The sequence below is a fragment of the Lissotriton vulgaris genome, chromosome 2_1 (genome assembly GCF_964263255.1).
Source record: "Lissotriton vulgaris chromosome 2_1, aLisVul1.2, whole genome shotgun sequence".
NCBI lineage: Eukaryota > Metazoa > Chordata > Amphibia > Caudata > Salamandridae > Lissotriton > Lissotriton vulgaris.
In genome coordinates, this window is record NC_141687.1 from 1,695,669,081 (window position 1) to 1,695,691,946 (window position 22,866).

Genomic DNA, 22,866 nt, shown 5'->3' on the forward strand with positions numbered 1-22,866 from the left:
ATGGGTTACCTCCACTTTTAAAATGGCAACATTCAGTAATTTGGTTGCAAATCAGTAATACATTTCATAACAATTTGGTATTTCGAAGGGACAGGTAAAACACGCCCCTTCCAAATACTGATTAGCAAATGTAAACAGTGATTCTGTAGCAAGTTACCATATCGCATTTTGTATTTTGTAAATCCTGTGAATTGGGTCATTTGCGACTGGAAAAATGCTTTGCATATCTTCCCCATAGTTCTCTATATGTAAAATATACTCCATTTGCAACTAATCTGCACCATGTGTCTTTTTCATCCAAAGAAGGAAAAGGGAATTTTGTCAATAAGTTACTTTTATTAACAGTATATTGCTGAAAATGTGTAATTAGTTATAAGAAGCTTGAAGGTGTTTTGTATAACAGTACAGTTGACTTTAGATATTGAGTTGAGTCAAGTTAGATTCAAATGATAGTACAAGTAAAGAAAGAGCACATGTCAAACTCTATTCCAGAGAGAACGTAGATCTACCTGGTGTCGTCTTAACATATTATTAGATACATTTCTCAAATGAAATAATTATGCTTTGGTATAGATACGATGACATGAAGCACCACAGGCATGAGAGAATGCCATATGCCAAAGGCCCAGCACCCTTACTCCTCACAACAGAAGAGACTGAGCTTAACAGATGCTCCATGTCTCGGTCTTTACAGTCCTCACTCAGGGGCATATCACCAAGGACTTTATCTCCGCTTTTTTAGCTTTAAAAGCCAAAGAGGCGGCGATAAAAATATTGTCCTATCAACAACAGGGTGCTAACATACAAAATCGCATGTTAGCACCCTTTTTCACTACGCTTCCCTTTGCATCTCTAATGAGATGCAAAGTGGGCGTTCCAAAGCAAAATAATAGGAGAAATGTTGCTAAGCGACATTTCTCCTATTATCAAGCTTCACGCTAACCCTGTTAGAGACAAAAAAGCAGCGCTAACCACGGTTAACGCTGCTTTTTTACGACTGCTAATTTTCAGACTTAGCCATATAATCCAATGGGAGGTGGATTACATGGCTAGAATCCACCATGGGCTATCAACAAGGATATCCCTATCCTTGTAGTTTTATCGCTGCATTACCAGCGATAACCTCCCAAAATGCCATTATCGCTGGATTTTTTATCGCCAAGGCTGTTAGCGTTGATAAGAACGCGATAACCAGGCAATATAATCCAGCGATAGCGGGCATTAAAAAAATTAACGCTAAGCGCCCTTAGCGTTCATTTTCCCTGTTCCTTGTTAATATGCCCCTTATTCTTTTACAAACTATCACTATTAGGTGTGTTGGTGTGATTGATTCCGATAAAACTAAACAAGAAAACAGATCCAGGATTTCAGTAATATGAGTTCAGTGTGGCATAGATTCTGGAAACCCAGGCTATAATGTACACCTTTTTAGAAGATAGTGAGAAGCAAAGGAAATGGCAATCTAGTCTCCATCCAAAGATCAATTGTACTTTTTACGTCTCACTTAAGACAATGCATGCAGTGTCTGTTGCAAGAACTCTTGTTCTATAACAGTTGGCTTAGAGGCCGTCCATTGTTTACCCTTTTGTTTGTTTTATTGTCACTCTCATTTGCTTGACTCAAGCATCTCCCTCTGGTTGTAAGACAGAAGCAGGCATTGCTAAACCATTTGTGCCTCTACAACGTTTCCCAACAACTAATACGTCTTAACCATGCATTCCTTTACCATGCATGTCATTACCACACATGCCTTTACTATGCAATTTCATTATAAAAGCATGATTAGTAAAGGGATATGCGTAGTAAAGATCACACCCCAGACCCCCCACCCTGGGTCCTAAAACCTGACCCCAGATACTAAAAACTACCTCGACATCAGACCTGCCCTTGGGTCTAAAAACTGCCCAGCCCTGAAAATTGTCCTTCCCCTTGCACTGAGCCCTAAAACTCCCCCCCCCCCCTGTCCTAAAAACTACCTGGACCCCAGCCCCCTGTCCTGAGCCCTAAAAACCGACCCCATCCCATGAAAACTAGCCTGACCCCTCCCCCACCCTGATCCATAATACGCAGCCCTGCCCAAAAAACAAGCCTGATCCCTCTGATTACTATAAACAAACCCATCCCTAAAAACTACCCCCACCTCTCTTACAACCCTGCACAAGCCCCACTTACCAGATCACATCCCCGAGCTTCCTCTACCCATCCTTCCTTATCCTGTGCCAGCCCATCCGTGCATCGAAACCGCGCACTGCCTTAACCACGCATATGAGTGGTAAAGGCATGAGTGGTTCCGTTTCTGGAAGCGGCACGCATGGTTCAGTTCGCATTGTAATGGCAGTTTCCCTCTCCCTCCACCCTCTGTTGTCCACTTGCTTGCCTTCAGCACCTCCCTCCTACTCTCTATTGTTCATCTGCTTGCCTTCAGCACCTCCCTCCTACTCTCTATTGTTCATCTGCTTGCCTTCAGCACCTCCCTCCTACTCTCTATTGTTCATCTGCTTGCCTTTAGCACCTCCCTCCTACTCTCTATTGTTCATTCGCTTGCCTTCAGCACCTCCCTCCTACTCTCTATTGTGCATCTGCGTGCTCCCAGCCCCTTCCACCAACCCTCTGTTGTCTGTCTGCTGGCTCCCATCACCTCCAGCACACCCCAGCTGTCCTTGTTGCTTTCCCTCCCCCTCTGTTTTTCCGCCCGCCGCCTTTTCTCTCTGTATTGCCGATCCCCCCCCCCCCCCCCATTGTGTTGAACCCGCCTTGTGGCCTTCAGCACCCATCCGTGTTGCTTACCACCACGTAACTCTCTATTGCCTTCCAACCCTCCTCCCTCTGGGTTGCTTTTCTCCTCTACGCCATCCGTTTTCAACTTGACTCCGCCCCATCTTGCCTCCCTTCCTCAGTGTTGCCTTCCACCACTCAATAAAACAAAAGCTTGATTACTTGGCCAGCAAAGGCTGCATTAAAGCTACTTTATAACAAAGTATCCATTGTACGTTTTGCCACTCACATGCCATCCCTTCGCCTGTGTTGCCACTTGCCCTCCCTCCTGCCGCACCAGAATAAAAAAAAAAGCATTATGAAATGGCCAATGCTGGCTGTATCATGGCGTTTTTTTCCACAGTAGATTTAGCGTTAGTATTAGTATATTGAGCTATGCTGCAGGCCTGAGCAAAATTTTAACTATACCGAGTAATCGGAGGAATCTCACCTTACTGATGTGATGTTAAATTACTCAAAATTATTAGATCACCCCTATTAGCATAACTTGGAGTACTTTGGGGCAAAAATACCTACTCAAGAGTACACAAATAGATCCCAAGTAGCTGCTGCTGTTTATGTTGTGTTGAATTTACAGCTATTTTTTTTTTTTGCGCAAAATGCATTCTCCGGTTCATCATGGACGCAAGGGTGAGTTTGTATTATATCAAGCGTTACATTTCAAGAGTAATTTTGGGTAATCTCGCATCATTTTGCTGTAATTTCGCAGAATTAAGCTACAGCAAATCCTGCAAGTTACACCTAACCCTCCTATGCTGTCCATTTAAATTGCCTTGACTTTATATTTCAACTATTTTAGTATTTGCAAAGGCGAGTTATTTTGACTCCCTTTCCTACCTTCACTTGTGCACTGCAGATGTGGTCGTTGAGTTAGGAGACTTTTATAATTAAATCTGTATTTTAACTCGGTATATTGTACTTTTAATAACGTTAATAATGTTACAATTGAGAACTTGAGATGTAAAGCGCTGGAAGAATTGTTTTCAAAACAATTTGTTTTAATTTCTTGTCTTTTGTAAAACGTCTATCGTTCCTGTCCTAGATAAATCCCGAGCATAAGACGCTAACCTACTCAAACATCCTGCATGTTCCTCCGGACACTTCCAGTGGTGTTATAATAAGCAGTTCTCTGACGATCCCCTTCTCCTGTACCTACAACATGACAATGCACACGAGCCTGCAGATGGTCCTGTTTTCCATTCCCGAGTAAGTGCATTTAAAACGTGCTGAACGGTCGCTGAAATGAAACACTTTCACCTATGGAACCTTAATTATTTGTTGATTTTGTCATTTTCTATGCCGTTTATCCTGTACTCCTTTTGCCCTTTATCCTGTACTCCCGTTTCCTGCAATACTGCTATGATTCCCTCATCAGACTCTCCCTTTCTATTCTATGTAATGTTACTAACATTTGTGTAGCCAAGTCTACGGTAGGTGGCGCCTTGTAGCCTTTGGGCCTCTTCGGGTGCCTCGGCATCTGATTCTGATTTTTACCACCACAGAGCGCAAGACATTTTGTGATGATATCTCGTTGTTCTAGTTTAGTCGTTTAACATCCAACTCTGGCAGTATCATGCTCAATGAGATATGGCTGTGTCATTTTTGGTGCCAGATACGTCTGTCCGAGGTCCTACCAATTCCTTTACTTGTCATAATCTTTTTGTGTGGCCCTTTGAGAAGGTCTTGGCCTGATGTTGGTCATATCTTTGAGCGGTATTGATATGAGATGTTCTGTTGTATGTGCTCTGTTGGATGTCTGTTTGTGCTCTATCTTTACAAACAGCGACATTGCTACGTATAACTATATACTATATCTGAGCTCATTTGGACGTTTGTGGGTAAGTCGATCAAATTCAGGCAAACTTATTGTGGTGTTCTGAGGGCCCGCCTGACCTACATGTGGCCACCTGGTGAACAGCAGCTCTGAGATGTTGTTTACTTGACCGAGCACCAACAATGAGGAAGATATTGAACAAATAGATAAGCATACACGTTAGTGTCAACATCGGCCCATACCCCAGCCCGCTTACAACAATTTCCCATAATAACAGACACCACACAATGTTTTGTTGGAGAAAGTTGTTGCAGCTTTATTTGCATAAACATTATGCCAACATGTTCGGTTATCTTATGGGCGATCCAGGGTCGGGTAGCCCCTTGCCACCTGCCCACTTGATGAGCCATAAACTCCCTGTGGTGTTAACCGCGGGGGTGTTGTCAAATTTGGGGGAAAGGCTAGACCCTCCCCCTTGCGGTCCTCCAGTCCATCCCTTACTCGCGCCACTCCCCACTGCGGGGGGCGGAGCGTTGCAGGCAATCCCCGGTTGCTCAGGTCCACAACCGCCTGAAGGACTAACGGGGTGCCGTCACTCCTCCAGGATCCCACCGGGGATCTCCCTGGGGTTAATTGGCTCTTGCACCCTTACTGTGCTCCTGTAGAGGGTACCCTTCTGTGCCTTCCTATTGTTGGATCGCCCTGTAACTACGCCTGCAACACAAAGCAAAATAGTATTAGATAACTACCCCCCCCTGCTGCCCGAACGCCGGGTTTGCGGTAGGGAGGGAAAACAGCATCCGGGCAGCCCGGTTCCTCTTGGTCATGGGGGGGAGGATCCGATGGCGAGGCCGACCAGGGAACAAAGAGGGAGCCAGGCCGGCAACCCCAGGCCATATCCCCTCGGCCCTGCCCCTCCCCGGCCGGAAGTGACATCACTGGGGACCCTCCAGGTCCCTAACACTAGAGCGCTTCTTGGGGTCTGTGCCATTGTGTCGCACTAAGGGTGGCCGCCCTCCTAAATGGCCCCCTTCGGTGGCCAGGGCAGCCTGGCATAGTGCCAACATTGGCCCATACCCCAGCCCGCTTACAACAATTTCTCATAATAACAGACACCACACAATGTTTTGTTGGAGAAAGTTGTTGCAGCTTTATTTGCATAAACATTATGCCAACATGTTGGGTGATCATAAGGGCAATCCAGGGTCAGGTAGCCCCTCGCCACCTGCCCACCTGATGAGCCATAAACCCCCTGTGGTGTTAACCGCGGGGTGTTGTCAAATTTGGGGGACCTCCATTCCACCCCTTACTTGCGCCCCTCCCCACTACGAGGGGGCGGAGCAAGTGCAGGCAACCCCCGGTTGCTCAGGTCCACAACCGCCCGAAGGACTAACGGGCACCGTCACTCCTCCATGATCCCACCGGGGATCTCCCTGGGGATAATTGTCTCTTGCACCCTTACTGTGCTCCTGTAGAGGGTACCCTTCTGTACCTTCCTAGCGTTGGATTGCCCTGTAACTCCGCCATGGTTCTGGGTGTGGCCACCGCCGCCCCAGAGCCCCCCCACCTTACATTGATCTTTTACTTATAACCTGCTGCTACCAATTCCTCCGCTAAATCTAGCAGGAAGAGGTCCATCCTCACTTTTGATAGGTGTAGGCCACTTATTCAAAGCATCCTGTGCCTTTCGCATGTAGCAACCCAAGCCTGACAAAACCAAAACCTCTTTGCTTGGTGAATTTGCACATCTCGCTGTCACCCGCCTGCACGAGGCCCCCATTGCCTCCCCTGACCTTGCGCCCGCCAAGATTACCTCGGGGTAATTTCGGACCACCATATCTCGCAGGTCCCCAGCAAGTTGCTCAATTCGCCCAAGTGAAATTGCACCCCGTAGCCGGCCGGATCATAACCTGCGCGGGGAGACCCCAACGGAATTCTAGTCCCTCGTCTTAACCACTCGGCCACGACTACTTCCTGTTCCTCATCACGTGCAGCAGGCCCCTGCGCCTCAGGCGGATGATTTGCACATTGTTTATTATTTATGTCCACCAACCAAATTCCTCAAACACTGCAAACATGATTACACAGACTCCAGGTCACACAACAACGGCACATCCAAATTCGAGGTCAGTGCATAAACCTGCCTCTTAAGACGTATGTATTTCTTGTAGCAAATTGACTCCCAACGCTCCCCTTGTTTTATGTGTTCCACTGGCAAGCTTGCCTGGAAAGACGTGGCTGCTGCCCCTATTCTATAAAGGAGTGGCTACAAAAGCGCTTGTCCTGGACTCTGTTGCCTGAGAGTTCCAAACACAGCTCCATTATGCGCTGTACTTGGTATTTGCAAACAAAACAGGTGATGGACAGAATGTGGATCAATGTCACACATTCACCACAGTCCAAACATCTGGGCCCAAATCCATCGTTTTTTTGCACTCCACACCACCCTGGGTTAGACAATGGCGATATGCAAATCAGCTCTGACCCTGTGCCCCATGGGAACAGTCCAGTCCGAACTACAAAAGCCGTGTCCTTCCCAGAACGGAATCAAGCATCCGAGGACCGGACCGGTTTCGAGGTAACACCTCTCATCAGCCCGGCTAGCTTGACTCCAGTGGTGTGGAGTGCCTGGGACCCACGTCTGAGCATCCCCAGCGCACTTATGGCGGCAATTGCAAACAAAACAGGTGATGGACAGAATGTGGATCAATGTCACACATTCACCCCAGTCCAAAGATCGGGGCCCAAATCCATCGTTTTTTTGCACTCCACACCACCCTGGGTTAGACAATGGCGATATGCAAATCAGCTCTGACTCTGTGCCCCATGGGAACAGTCCAGTCCGAACTACAAAAGCCATGTCCTTCCCAGAACGGAATCAAGCATCCGAGGACCGGACCGGTTTCGAGGTAACACCTCTCATCAGCCCGGCTAGCTTGTCTCCAGTGGTGTGGAGTGCCTGGGCCCCACGTCTGAGCATCCCCAGCGCACTTATGGCGGCAATTGCAAACAAAACAGGTGATGGACAGAATGTGGATCAATGTCACACATTCACCCCAGTCCAAAGATCTGGGCCCAAATCCATCGTTTTTTTGCACTCCACACCACCCTGGGTTAGACAATGGCGATATGCAAATCAGCTCTGACCCTGTGCCCCATGGGAACAGTCCAGTCCGAACTACAAAAGCCTTGTCCTTCCCAGAACGGAATCAAGCATCCGAGGACCGGACCGGTTTCGAGGTAACACCTCTCATCAGCCCGGCTAGCTTGACTCCAGTGGTGTGGAGTGCCTGTGACCCACGTCTGAGCATCCCCAGCGCACTTATGGCGGCAATTGCAAACAAAACAGGTGATGGACAGAATGTGGATCAATGTCACACATTCACCCCAGTCCAAAGATCTGGGCCCAAATCCACCGTTTTTTTGCACTCCACACCACCCTGGGTTAGACAATGGCGATATGCAAATCAGCTCTGACCCTGTGCCCCATGGGAACAGTCCAGTCCGAACTACAAAAGCCATGTCCTTCCCAGAACGGAATCAAGCATCCGAGGACCGGACCGGTTTCGAGGTAACACCTCTCATCAGCCCGGCTATCTTGACTCCAGTGGTGTGGAGTGCCTGGGACCCACGTCTGAGCATCCCCAGCGCACTTATGGCGGCAATTGCAAACAAAACAGGTGATGGACAGAATGTGGATCAATGTCACACATTCACCCCAGTCCAAAGATCTGGGCCCAAATCCATCGTTTTTTTGCACTCCACACCACCCTGGGTTAGACAATGGCGATATGCAAATCAGCTCGGACCCTGTGCCCCATGGGAACAGTCCAGTCCGAACTACAAAAGCCATGTCCTTCCCAGAACGGAATCAAGCATCCGAGGACCGGACCGGTTTCGAGGTAACACCTCTCATCAGCCCGGCTAGCTTGACTCCAGTGGTGTGGAGTGCCTGGGACCCACGTCTGAGCTTACCCAGCGCACTTATGGCGGCAATTGCAAACAAAACAGGTGATGGACAGAATGTGGATCAATGTCACACATTCACCCCAGTCCAAAGATCTGGGCCCAAATCCATCGTTTTTTTGCACTCCACACCACCCTGGTTTAGACAATGGCGATATGCAAATCAGCTCTGATCCTGTGCCCCATGGGAACAGTCCAGTCCGAACTACAAAAGCCATGTCCTTCCCAGAACGGAATCAAGCATCCGAGGACCGGACAGGTTTCGAGGTAACACCTCTCATCAGCCCGGCTAGCTTGACTCCAGTGGTGTGGAGTGCCTGGGACCCACGTCTGAGCATCCCCAGCGCACTTATGGCGGCAATTGCAAACAAAACAGGTGATGGACAGAATGTGGATCAATGTCACACATTCACCCCAGTCTAAAGATCTGGGCCCAAATCCATCGTTTTTTTGCACTCCATACCACCCTGGGTTAGACAATGGCGATATGCAAATCAGCTCTGACCCTGTGCCCCATGGGAACAGTCCAGTCCGAACTACAAAAGCCATGTCCTTCCCAGAACGGAATCAAGCATCCGAGGACCGGACCGGTTTCGAGGTAACACCTCTCATCAGCCCGGCTAGCTTGACTCCAGTGGTGTGGAGTGCCTGGGACCCACGTCTGAGCATCCCCAGCGCACTTATGGCGGCAATTGCAAACAAAACAGGTGATGGACAGAATGTGGATCAATGTCACACATTCACCCCAGTCCAAAGATCTGGGCCCAAATCCATCGTTTTTTTGCACTCCACACCACCCTGGGTTAGACAATGGCGATATGCAAATCAGCTCTGACCCTGTGCCCCATGGGAACAGTCCAGTCCGAACTACAAAAGCCATGTCCTTCCCAGAACGGAATCAAGCATCCGAGGACCGGACCGGTTTCGAGGTAACACCTCTCATCAGCCCGGCTAGCTTGACTCCAGTGGTGTGGAGTGCCTGGGACCCACGTCTGAGCATCCCCAGCGCACTTATGGCGGCTATTGCAAACAAAACAGGTGATGGACAGAATGTGGATCAATGTCACACATTCACCCCAGTCCAAAGATCTGGGCCCAAATCCATCGTTTTTTTGCACTCCACACCACCCTGGGTTAGACAATGGCGATATGCAAATCAGCTCTGACCCTGTGCCCCATGGGAACAGTCCAGTCCGAACTACAAAAGCCGGTCCGGTCTTCGGATGCTTGATTCCGTTCTGGGAAGGACAATCAAAATTAAAGGCAGATCGAAGTAGAGAAGACCAAACTGTCCACTCCAGCCCGACACCCCCCTAGGGGGCCAACACCCTACACCCGGAGCCCCCGCACTGACTGAGCGTGAGAGGGGCCGACGGGACCCCCTGCTCCACACCCTGGAGGAACCGCCAGCTCCCCTCCTAGGCCAGCACTGCAGGAAGACACATGACCACATAAGGACGGACCCCCCGCACACCCAGGCCCACCATCCCCATCCCTAGACCATGCATGCACCCACATAGGACCCGGGGGAGGATCCTGGAGATGGGAGAGGAGGGATGGGACAGAGGGAAACCACTTACCACGCAGGAAAACAGCGTCCGGGCAGCCTGGTTCCTCTGGGTCAAGGGGGGGTGGGGATCCGATCGCGAGGCCAACCGGGGATCAAAGAGGGCGCCAGACCCGCGAGCCCAGGCCATATCCCCTCAGCCCTGCCCCTCCCCCGCCGGAAGTGACATCACTGGGGACCCTCCAGGTCCCTAACACCTGAGCACTTCTTGGGGGTTGTGCCATTGTGTGGCACTATGGGTGGCTGCCCTCTTAGGTGGCCCCCTTCGGTGCCCCGAGGCAGCCTGGCATAACTTAAGGAAAAGTAGCACGGAAGGTGTCCCTTACCGCTTAACTTTAGAGACTCCTTTATCTTTAAAAACATTGGGCTTGATTGACAAAGGTAAACTTACACATTTGTTTAAGTGTAATCTTTTCAAAATTCACCAAACTGCAAATAAATAGGAACTTTACGACTGCGGAGAGTCCGCAGACGGGGCAGAGAATTCCCACATCTTTTTATTTCAGAGTTCATCAATGCAAAGTTACTACTAAATCACAGTTTTATGGATACCCAAAAAGCATATACTTACACAAACATGTACGTTTACATTTGTGAACCAGGCCCACTGTATAACAAACATGTAAAACTATGATAAGGTCTCTCTAAAATTCAAAATAGTGTATTTCTCTAATATGTGACGTGTTTCACCTTAGTACATCGGAATATATTACTTTATTGAATTGCATTTGTAGAAGTGACAGTTTTCGAACATGAACTTGGAAACTTTCATGCACTCACTCCATCTTGGACGGCAATGCCATTAGTGATCCCAGAAGCAAGTCCATTTTCAGGTGTACCCTCTATGTGGCCTGCTGTTGTTATACAGTGAACAACATTATAGTCATCCATTATACTAAATCAAACACACAAATAGTTTTTGTACACAACATATCCTAAGCTTGCATACTTCAAGGTGCTCACATATGTTGCAACAGAGAAAACGGATTCAAGGCGAAATAAAACAATTGCTAAGGATCGCACACTTTGGTAAAGCTGAGAAGCTGATCCAAGGTTTTCAGATATCACATTGTGCAGTTTATCCACTAGATTGCTATCTCTTTCTGCATTTCATTTTACATCAAAAGTGAGTGCTTTGCCTTTAAATTGTGGGACATGAGATTAGAGGTTGGTTGGCAGACAGAAGCTACATGAAGACTCTGATCATTTTTTGGGCATGAGGATCTAAGAGTGCCTTGAGCTCAGCTAGGTATCTGGCACTGGCTTGCACTTTTAGTGGCTCTCCCACCTCTATTGCTTTGTGGCAATTAAGGAGACAAAGGCATAGGAAGGACATGATTTGACCATGATCAAACCATTCTGGTGTAGTAGGAGTACTGTAGGAAAGTGCCTCTTTCTTTTGGACATGACTAGCCTCCACTTTCTGCCTACAAAATGATGTAACTTTGAATGAAAGTTTGCAGGGTGCAGCTGACCCATGCACACAAGGCTCTATACAACCGAGGACCAGCATACGTTAACCTGTGCCTGAACTTCCACCAACCATTGAGAACACTATGCTCCCCCTTCCTTGCACTTGCCCATACTCCCCACATCTAATGAAGCAGAAGTGAAGGACGCTCCATCTCCCGCATTGCAGCAAAGACCCGGAGCAGCCTCTCCATGCACCTCTGGAACATCACATCACCTCCAGAATTCCGAAAGTTCATCAAGACCTGGCTGTTCCAAGAAGCCTCCGGGACCTGCAAGCGCCTAAATACACTATTGGGTGATTAGCCACGCTTTACAAATCCTTATTGATTGATTGACAGGGTCCCTGTTAACCAGGTCCCCTGTGCAAGAGCTCCTTCCCTAAACTGTACCTTTTGTTTCCAATTGGCAAAACTCCAGTGGCCTTTGTAAGTCCCTAGTAAATGGTACCCCTGGTACTTAGGGCATTGGCAGTGAAGAGGGAGCCATAGGCCATAAATTGTGCTACCCTAGGGTCCCCTCACCAAAGCAATGCACACTGCCATTGCAGACTGAGAGACTTGGTGCAAACAAAACCGAAGAGTCGACATGGCACACATCCTTGTGGGCTATGCCATAGACACTGCAGGGGATATAGGTAAGACACCCCTAGAGCAGGCCTGATAGTCCTAAGCACTATATCACCTGTGATGACATATTTTCATGAGCAGAGAGATGATTCCGGTGCCTCCCCTCCTCTATGTGTCCTCACGGCACCTGGTAGTTGATTTCCCTGCTCCTCTGCCTGCTTTTCCTCAAAAAATCTTTGAGTGTCTCTGCCTCCATTAAGCCCCAAAATGGTGACCTCCGCCTAGCCCAATCAGACTCTAATCGAGCTTCTCCAAGCTCCCAGTTGAAGCCTATGACAATTCCCTCATCTAACTAATCAGTATGTTATGCCAATGTCTGAACTACGCTTGATTTATACCCATGCTTTCCACCTCTGCCTCCACTGTGGTTATGGGAGCATGGGTAAGCAGTTAGTTATTTTCTACGCCCGAATAGTGGGTATGTGTGCATGAGTTAACCGTTCTGCTGTATCTACCTCTGATTTCAATTTTCCTCATTTATTTAAATCTGCATGAGTTAACCTTTCTGATGTATCTACCTCTGATTTCAATTTTCCTCATTTGTTTAAATCTACCCACTACTTTTCGCCACTATTATTATCAGCATATTTATTGTGTTATTTTAACTATGATATTGGCTCCATTTTAGCGATGTAACCTGTTGTTGCTCTCGAATTTACGCCTGATTTCTTCAACTCCTCCCTTGCTTACACTACTTACCATTCCTGCCTCTATTTTTCTCTCTCCCAGCACTCCCCCTCACCCCAGTTTTTGGTTTCTAATTCCTCACTTGCCTACCCTAAGTCCGGATCCCGCTCTACCTTTGCTCTCCCAACGTAGCCCCACACTTTTTTGGAGTCCCAAACCCCCTCCCCCTCTACCCTCATCTCCTTAACTTCTGTGTCTTCACTCTGTCCTCCTCCCTCGTCCTTCCAACATGCCTTCTCACACCACCGTCCATCAACCCTCAGACCCTACTTACGCCATACATGGCCCAACTCTTGGATCATTCTCTACCCCCCAGTCTCTCCAAACATGCTAGAAAAAACTTCAAACATAAACTCCTTATCCGTAACCCAGAAACACTCATTGTTGACAACTACATCAGCCTCACCTCCCCCATTATCACCAACTAGATCTTTTACTCTAAACGCCCCTCCAAATGGATGAGCAACTTCCTTCAACACCTCCCAATCTCTAAAATAACCAAAATTCCACATGGATCCAAACTATCCACCACTCCCTCCCCAGCCTTTCATGGTGATGTTAATATCTCCATATACAAAACAGGTAACATCCTCATACAAGCCATGCCATCCCATCTCTCCATCTTCGAACTCCACTTCAGCACTATGTCCTTCCTCCTCGACCACTCGGCACCTAATACTCCACCTCCCCAAACAAATAGCACCCCTAACACCTTTCTCCTCTCCCCCTGCTCCACCTCCACTCTTAACCACCTAATTAACACTGTCACCCAACAATGGACTTTACTATCTCCCTCCTGGGACCTCTCTACTGATAATGACATCCCCCATCCCCAATCACATACCTCACATCCCCCTCTTATCTCCCTCTCTCCCTATACCCCCATGAATGCCCTCTCTTTAGACTCCTCCTTCAGAAATGATAGCCTCCACTCCCAATCATCCACCTACCACTCCACTCCCACAACCCAACATCCCCTCGACTCGCCAAACGCCCTCCCCCTGGCCCAACCACTCACGTACTCCTCCGCACCCTTCCCACAATCACTCGCTTCACTGGAAATTCTATGCCCCCCAAACAACCTAACCCTGCCACCGACACTTCACAGCTCTGTCACCCCTCACTCCTCACCTACCTACTCCCAATCACCCACTTACCACTCCCCTCCCACGATCCCACCTCCCCTCGATCCACCAAATGCCCTCCCCTGGCCCAACCGCTCATGTACTCCAACGCCCTCTCCCCTCAATCACCCGCTTCACCGGTAACCCTATGCCCCCCAAACAACCTATCCCCTCCACTGACAATTAACAGCTCCATCAGCTCCGTCACCCTCACCTACCACCCAATCTCACCACCCACTCAACATGCCACCTCTGCAATTATTCAAGACCACCCCCTTTCCCCAGGTCATATTCCTCTATCTATCCCCAGAACCATATTCCTCCAAACCTACATAACACCAAACTTGACCGATCTAATTTGACTGCTGAACCCCCTCAAAATTCCTAGCCCCATCACCTTCCACCACACGTCTCCAACCACATCTCCCCCCTCTCACATAAATGTACCCTCCACAAATAACTCAGACCGCGTCTTCTCGACTTTTCTCCTCCCCTTTATTGCCCAAAGCCTACAAAACATTGAACATGACCTTGTTAACGTAACTACTGAACTGACCCGACTCAGGAAAGATTTCATTCACCTCGGCGCCAAAACCCTCTCCCACCATAAAACCCCCGCCCACCCTCCCTCAAAAATCCCTCACACCACAAACAACAGTTGGAGATCACTCCCTCTCCACCGCGATACACAGAGACCTCGCCGCACCTCTAACCATCTCTCCCCATCTGACATTGCCGACCTATTAAACTCCTACCTTCTTAATGTACCAACCACAAATCCCCCACTCCCCCACACCCCCATCCCTGTTATTATAGGTACTAATAGAACCCCTTCCTCCCCCTCTTCCCCAGACCACCACCCCAGCTCACGTTGATCCCCTCGTGCCCACTTTCCATATACAACCCCACACCACTGAAGTGCATGCTCGTCAACTGCCAATCCGCTGTTTTACACGCCACGGAAATTTCGGAAACAATCCTGAGTGAATCCATTGATATCGCATTCCTCACAGAAACCTGGCTAAAAGACCACTCGGCCGACTCTCCCCTCCTGGTTACTCTATTCTTAGAAAAGACAGACCAATCAGAGTGGGGGGTAGTCTCGCCATTATCTTCAAAAATGATTTCCAGTTATCCCTTGTTACTAACCCAGGCTACTCCTCCTGCGAATACCTAGAAGTGGAACTATCAACCCAAAACTCCCTCCCAATTCGCCTACACAACATCTATCGCCCCCCGGGTCGATCACAGCCCTTCATTGAGGACTTATCTGAGCTCCTGACGAAATCTGCATTATCCAACTCAAAAAAATATCTTTCTTGGGGATCTTAACCTCCACTGGAATGATACCAATGACCCCAATATCTCCCTCCTCACAACTCTCCTTGATATCAGTGAACTCAAACAACTTTGCTTATCCCCAACACACTCCAAAGGTTCCATACTTGACGTCATTCTGTCTAACGACGATCTGACATCCGTGACCAATATCATCCTCATTGACTGGTCTGACCACCAACTTATACTCTTCACCATAGATACCTCGGCAAGCCTCCCCGCCTCTAAAGTTAACAGACCTAAGAAATTAACAAGGAATCTAAAAAGTATCCCCCTAGATGCTCTCCAATCTAAACTCTAAGCTCAACTCCTTCTCATTCCCGACTCACAAAATGTTAATGAGCTAATTGAACTCTACAACAATACTGTCACTGGTATTCTTGACGAACTGGCCCCGTCTAAACTCAAAACCCAAAGAAACACCCCCTCAAACTCTTGGTTTAATACTGAGTTAAATAATGAAAGACGGGCACTCAAACTAGCAGAAAGAACCTGGAGACACCAACCCTCTCCCTTCCATCTGGCTCAACTTAGACGTGCTAGAACCACGTACAAAAAGCACATCTTCAAGCAAAAGGCATCCTACTTCTGCACTCAACTAGATCGTGCCAAAAACAGACCCAGGGAACTCTTCAATATAATTAGCAATCAAACCTCCCCAGCGCCTCCTAATATGACAGCCTCCTCAGCCAGATGTGACGAAATTGCCCATTTCTTCTCGGAAAAAATGGCCAAAATTTATCAATCCTTCCCTCCCACAAAACCACCCTCCAACCCACTTCCTTACAACCCCTCTCACCCTCCCTCTTCTCTACACCCTCCCAACCACTCCACTGGCCTCCCTCCAACCACTTCACCGGCTACCAACCCCACTAACTCACAACTACAGAACAATGCATCCTTGCTCAACTTCCTTCCCGACACAGAGCTAGAAGTCCTCAAAATAATTGGCAATCTTAAAGCATCCTTCCACACAAAAGATCCTGCATTCTCCAATCTTGTCCCCACCCTTAAACACAACTTCGCCCCATTCTGGGCAAAAATTATCAACACCTCACTTTCCACGGGCTGTGTCCCCACCTCCCTTCAACTTGGTCAAATCCCGCCCATAATTAAAAATCCACTTTAAGTACCTGGGTATCCTTATAACGCCTGACCCAGACGAGTTCTATAATCTAAATCTCAGCCCCCTTCTAGAACGGTTTAAGCGTGACGTGAAAGTGTGGCAGACTCTACCTCTCAAGCTTTTAGGCAAGGCGGCACTGTATAAAATGATGTGCTCCCCTGTTTCCTTTATGTGCTTGAAAATACCCTGTCATTGATCCCTTCACAATATTTTGAAGCTGTTGCTGCAACAGTGTCCCATCTATTATGGGGGGGAAAGCCGCCCCGAATCGCGTAAGATAAACTAACTAGAAGTTGGTACGATGGGGGGATAGCAATTCCAAGTGTAAAACTATATTACTGGGCAGCCCATCTCAAACAGATTAATTTCTGGTTGCACGCCTCACAAACTGACCCTGCATACCTTGCAGATAGACACTCTTTGGAAGGTAAGGATCTGTTGGGTAATCTCTATAGCCCTCGTCCGCCTACAGACTTGATAGGTCCGGCACGTCACTCAGTACAGTTGTGGTACCGGGCCAACAGGCGTCTCAAATGCTTGGGAACTATCACCCAAATGACACCGCTTTGGGACTCAAGCAAGTTGGGCTTTCTCCGAAATAGTAAGGGATTCCAGGCCTGGGATAACATTGGTATTTCGGTAGTAGGTTACTTATGGAAAAAGGGTAAGGTGGTTGATTTTGCACACCTAAAACACAATATGAGATGTCACAGACGGAGAAGTTCAGATACTTGCAAATTAAACATACGCTACAATCGGTTATACCGATGGGCACTGTCCTAGAGGAGTCATCTCCTCTTGAAGATAGGCTTCTTACTGAACACATGGAGGTCAAGGCCACTTCCCTTACTTATAGGAAGCTCATAAATAACCTCCCGGACGCTACAGTTACACTGAAACAAAACTGGACTGAGGAGGTGGGCCCCTTTGAAGACTCTGAATGGCAGGAGGCCCTCGCCTTGCCTCGCCCTGCAAAACCGCAATCCCCTCAAGATTACAACTGGTCCAACTCAAAATACTTCATCGCACGTACTACAACAGACCCCTCCTACACAAGATAGGAAGGGCCGTGCACAAATTCTGCCTGCGAGGCTGCGGGGAGGAGGGGACATTCTTCCACACTATCTGGGATTGCAGGTTCATAGCGACGTATTGGACAGCAGTGATGCGCACGATCTCCCAAACAATAGGCATCTCCCTGCTGCCGCAGCCTCGTCGCTGCTTGCTGAATGTATGGGAACCTAACGATCTGAATCACAGACAGCAGGACTGGGTAATGTTAGGTATGTTGATGGCAAAGAACAACATTGCCAGGCTGTGGGGCTCGACAGTCCCACCGACTCTTTGTAATTGGTGTAAGGACATGGATGAAGCGATGGTGGCAGAGAGGTCTGTGTACGTCCACCGTGGCTGCCCAAGCAAATGGGGTAGGATATGGGGTGCATGGAACTCGTTCAGGGGTATCATCTGAGAACCACCAAGCACCGCTGGGGAAGACATTGACCCAGACTAGCAATGTTGAATTTGGATGTGCAATGGAAGCGGCGATACGATTTTCGATACAATGTACAGTATTTTTGATTTGAATGTGAATATGGCTGCAAGAGGTCTGCTGCAGTATTTATGTATTTGCTGTAATATTCCTATGCAGATCTGTCCCATGTGCTTTGTTCTAATAAAAACAATTTTAAAAAAAAATCCAAATGCTGACCCAAATGACCTAAACAATCTCCGCCCTATCACCAACCTCCCCCTTCTCTCAAAGGTCCTTGAGAAATGTGTCCTACTACAACTTGACAAACACATTGAAAGCTTTAACCTACTCGACCCCATTCAGTCTAGCTTCAGGAGAGGCTGCAGCACCGAAACGGCAATGCTCAATGTCATTGATGACGTCCATCAATCTCTTGATAATGGCGAGACCTCCCTTCTTATCCTCCTTGATCTCTCCGCAGCGTTTGATACAGTCAACCATTCAGCCATACTCAATGTTCTTATGACCCGCATCAGCCTTAACAACACTGCCCTCAAATGGTTCACCTCATAACTTCAACACCGAACTCAGCAAATAAAAATTCTAAATTGTCTATCTAACCCCTCTCCCGCCTTTCTTGGAGTCCCCCAAGGTTCTATCCTCTCCCCTTCCCTCTTTAACCTCTTTATGGAACCCCTCACTCTCATTCTTAAACAAGCAGTCATCAACAACCACCTATATGCTGATGACACCCAAATCTACTACAAGATTAAAATTCACGCTGACATCTTACACTTGAACAACTCCCTTCACAAGATTCAATCCTGGTTCCAGTCAAATCATCTCAAACTAAACCCAAATAAAACTGAAATCATCCTTTTCGCCCCTAAAAAGAACCGCCTCCCCATTCAATCGTGGATCTCAGACTGCTCACTCAGACTGTCCAACTCCGTCAAATCTCTTGGCATTACTATCGACAACACCCTCACCTTTAACGTTCACATCAAAAACTCTGCCAAAGTAGCCCTCTTCACTCTCCGTCACCTCAAGAAAAGCAAACCATTCTTACCCATCGATGACTTTAAACTTGCAGTTCAATCACTGGTTCTCTCACGTATAGACTATGGCAACGCCATCCTCAACGGAATCCTCAAGGTCCACCTTGCCCCTATTAAAGCTGTGCTCAACCTTGCAGCCAGGCTCATCACAGACTGCAAACGCTTCGATCATATCTCCCCAGCTCTCAAATCGCTTAAATGGCCCTATCGAAGGAAGATCAACTTACAAAACGGCCTGCATTACTCATAAAGCACTCTACCAAAACACTCCGCAGTACCTATCCAAGAAACTCCTTATCGCTGGTATCACTCGTCCTCTGAGAAGCTCCAACGCCCTCCTCCTAATCCCTCCTCTGCACAAAAAGAAAACCACACAATCTCGCTTCTTCTCTGGAAACGCCCCTACTATCTGGAATACCCTCCTGAAAAAACTGCGCTGTAACCCCTCATACGCCAGATTAAAAAAAGACCTCAAAACCCACCTCCTTAACTACTACTGGGGATCCTAACCTGTGCCTGACTCCTGATCTCATTTCACTATTCCTTATTTGTCTCTGTAATATTTGGCCCTCTTCCTGTAATCCACTCTACCTATAATACCAGTATTATTTTGCTTCAACTCCTGTTTCATCCCTCCTTGATTTTGTAATTTTGTTGTTTTTTACTTTGTTATCATGCTTTTTATGCCATGTTTGCCGTATTCTATCCTGATCATGTAAAGCGCTCTGATACCTCTGGTTCTAGCCAGCGCTATATAAAACTTTTAAAATAAATAAATAAATAAAAATCAATGTTGATTCTTGGATATTGTAAGTGAACAGGGAAGTCATAAGGAGTACATGGGCTGGGCACTCATCATTATTAGTTCCCCAGCTCAATGATGGCTTCTTTGTGTTATGGGTTGTTTGGTACCAAACATCTAGTCTTAATAAACCTGCAATGATTTCAGTATCAGATTCATTAATAAATGCACACAGTGGATTCCTTAGAGGGTTCCTCTGAAACCTACCAACCCTTAATGTGGTCATCGACTGGTCTAAGCCAGCCTGTCACCACCAGACAGAGCTCTGACCTCATGGGGTGAGCGCCTGTGCGCTCAGACGTTGAGAACAATGCGTGCCCTGGGCAGATGTGTTCACACCTCCCCTGGTCAGCAACAGCCATCTGTGGCGGGAAGCTTCAAAGGCCTTACTACCTTTGGAACGTGACCCTGAACGTCTCCTGATATAATGAGCATGCCCCCCGTTTCCTCGCCCCTTATGACTGGAAGATAGGTGGGAAAACAAAGAAATAATAGGAGGTGTGCCTTCCCCCCTCTGCCAACTCCACCCCTCAGGTACTGGAAGCGGGGTGAAGCACATTTTTCAGTGCCCTTTACGTTGAAAATGGTAGGACGTCTCCAATCAGGGCTACAGCTATGTCTCCATCCCACAGGAGGTCGACATAATAGAGGGTGTAGACCAGGGGTCTCCAACGAGTAGCTCAGGAGCTACTGGTAGCTCACCAGTACCTCCAAAGTAGTTCTCAGAGATGAAGCCAAGCCCAGTATCAAATTCGGAGAGTTGACGCCTATTAAAGAAGGCAGCACTGCTGATCTCAAGATCCTAAGAGTGACAGCCAGCCAAACCTATGACAGTACCTCATACTAAACACTGAAACACAAAAAATATCGGCCTATAGGGCCTGCCACTTGACAGTCTGTATCTAATATCAATATAACTAAGCCACAAGGAGATTGACCATCTTGTATCACTGCTTTATCAGTCAAAACATGTGTGTGACCAATGGACCATAAAAGAAGTGCGACAGTAGTACCCTGAGCAGTAATGAGTGCTGAGTGCTGACCAACCAAAAGTGTGGGACTGTAGGTGTCAGGTTGAAAATGTGTCAGTTGGGTGTATAACCAGCTGAAGACCTGAGGAGAACAGGGCATGATTCAGACCAGAAAAAATTAAGAGACTCATCAGCATTTAAGTGCGTCCCTAATAAACACTATTGCTTCTTGAAAGCTACGCCTGGTGTCAAAGGCACCAAATGTCTATGCTAGCCCCCATCATAAGGGTGTTATCTCTGACATAAATGTGCCCATTTCTGGCATAATAGTGCCAATGGCATAATAATGGTCCTCCTTGACTATTTGGGGTATTTTTGGTCTAGTTGTGGTATACTGGCAGCCATCATTTACATACTGGGAGAATGACTGGCCTACATTTACCTATTCCTGGAGTAATAATGGTCATGACTGATATATGGTCTCTGCCTTGACCCTTATGGTTTCAAGCCTTGGCCCAACTGTGGCCCTAGTATAATGGTGGGCATTATTGGCGTAATATAGGCATCCGTGTTTCTGGTCCAGGGAGGACCTGGCCTGGCAGTTCTGTCTGGACTGTTCCCATGAGGCATATGATCAAAACTGATTTGCATATGTCTGGGTCTAAATTGGAGTGGCATGGTGAGCAAAAGAATGATGGATTTAACCCAGATCTCTTGACTGGGGGTGAATGTATGATTCATTCAGCATTCCGTCCATCATTTGTTTGCGTAGCAATTTTCACCCTAAGTGGGATGGGTATGCCCAGACGTGAGTCCCTTGCTCACTGTGCCACTGGATTCAAGCTATCCTGGCTGATGAAGGGTGACATACCCTGAAACCGGTCCCAGGATGCTTGTTTCTGGTCCCGGGAGGACCTGGCTTGGCAGTTCGGTCTGGACTGTTCCCATGAGGCACAGTGTCAAAACTGATTTGCATATGGCTGGGTCTAAACTGGGGTGGCATGGTGAGCAAAATAAGGATGGATTTAACCCAGATCTCTTGACTGGGGCTGAAGGGATGATTCATTCAGCATTCCGTCCATCATTTGTTTGCAAAGCACTTTTCACCCTAAGTCGGATGGGAATGCCCATGCGAGGGTCCCTTGCTCACTGTGCCACTGGATTCAAGCTATCCTGGCTGATGAAGGGTGACATACACTGAAACCGGTCCCAGGATGCTTGTTTCTGGTCCAGGGAGGACCTGGCTTGGCACTTCTGTCTGGACTGTTCCCATGAGGTGCAGGGTGAAGACTGATTTGCATATGTCTGGATCTAAACTGGGGTGGCATGGTGAGCAAAAGAACGATGGTAGTAACCCAGATTTCTTGACTGGAGGTGAATGTATGATTCATTCAGCATTCTGTCCTTCATTTGTTTGTGTGAGCATCTGTGGCACAAGACTGTACTACCTGGGTATTCAAAGTAGTCTGTCCATATGAGGCATTTGTACATGGGAGTTCTTGATGAAAATGAAAAGCTGATGTTTTGGGACCGTGCATTCCCTAAAATCTGAAAACTGATATTTTAAAGGCAGTTTTTGTTTTAAAAAATGGGTTTTCTTCTGGAAAATTGAGTTTGTTTGCCGACAGTGGAAAGTGGTATTTGATAGAAAAATGTGCACTTTCAGAAACTGATGTATAATATTTCAAGCTGGGGGGACCTACTGCTGTATTTATAAACGTTGTGCCATAGGGCATATCTAGATTTGAATGTTACTTCATAAGTCAGGTGGAGGCATTTTATATTGATGAATGTTTTCCTGGCATTTCTGATGGTAACCGCACCAGGAATACTTGGGTGGTAACTATTGATAATCCTGTTTAGGGTGGTCATAGTGTAGTCACTATTTTACAGTTATAAAATTTGCTAGTAGCTCAGTAAGTCTTTCCTTAAGCAGAAGTAGCTCTCACTACAGAAAAGGTTGAAGACCCCTGGTGTAGACACCCCAGGTAAGGGACCCATTGGCCACTACCTGTCATCTCCTTGAAAACACCCCTAAAATTAGTATTTATATGGCATCCTTAGACCTGAACCATAATATTCACAGACACATGAAGAAGACAAGT

The 22,866-nt window shown here is 47.4% G+C and overlaps 1 protein-coding gene across 1 annotated transcript in view; it reads left to right on the top strand.

Moving 5' to 3' along the window:
- LOC147733121 (uromodulin-like) overlaps positions 1 to 22,866 on the top strand; it is an 847,256-nt gene that overhangs the window by 691,658 nt on the left and 132,732 nt on the right. The window contains exon 5 of the mRNA XM_086955851.1: positions 3,818 to 3,981. Coding sequence (XP_086811977.1) covers positions 3,818 to 3,981 — 164 coding nt within the window. The remainder of the gene's footprint in view (positions 1 to 3,817; positions 3,982 to 22,866) is intronic.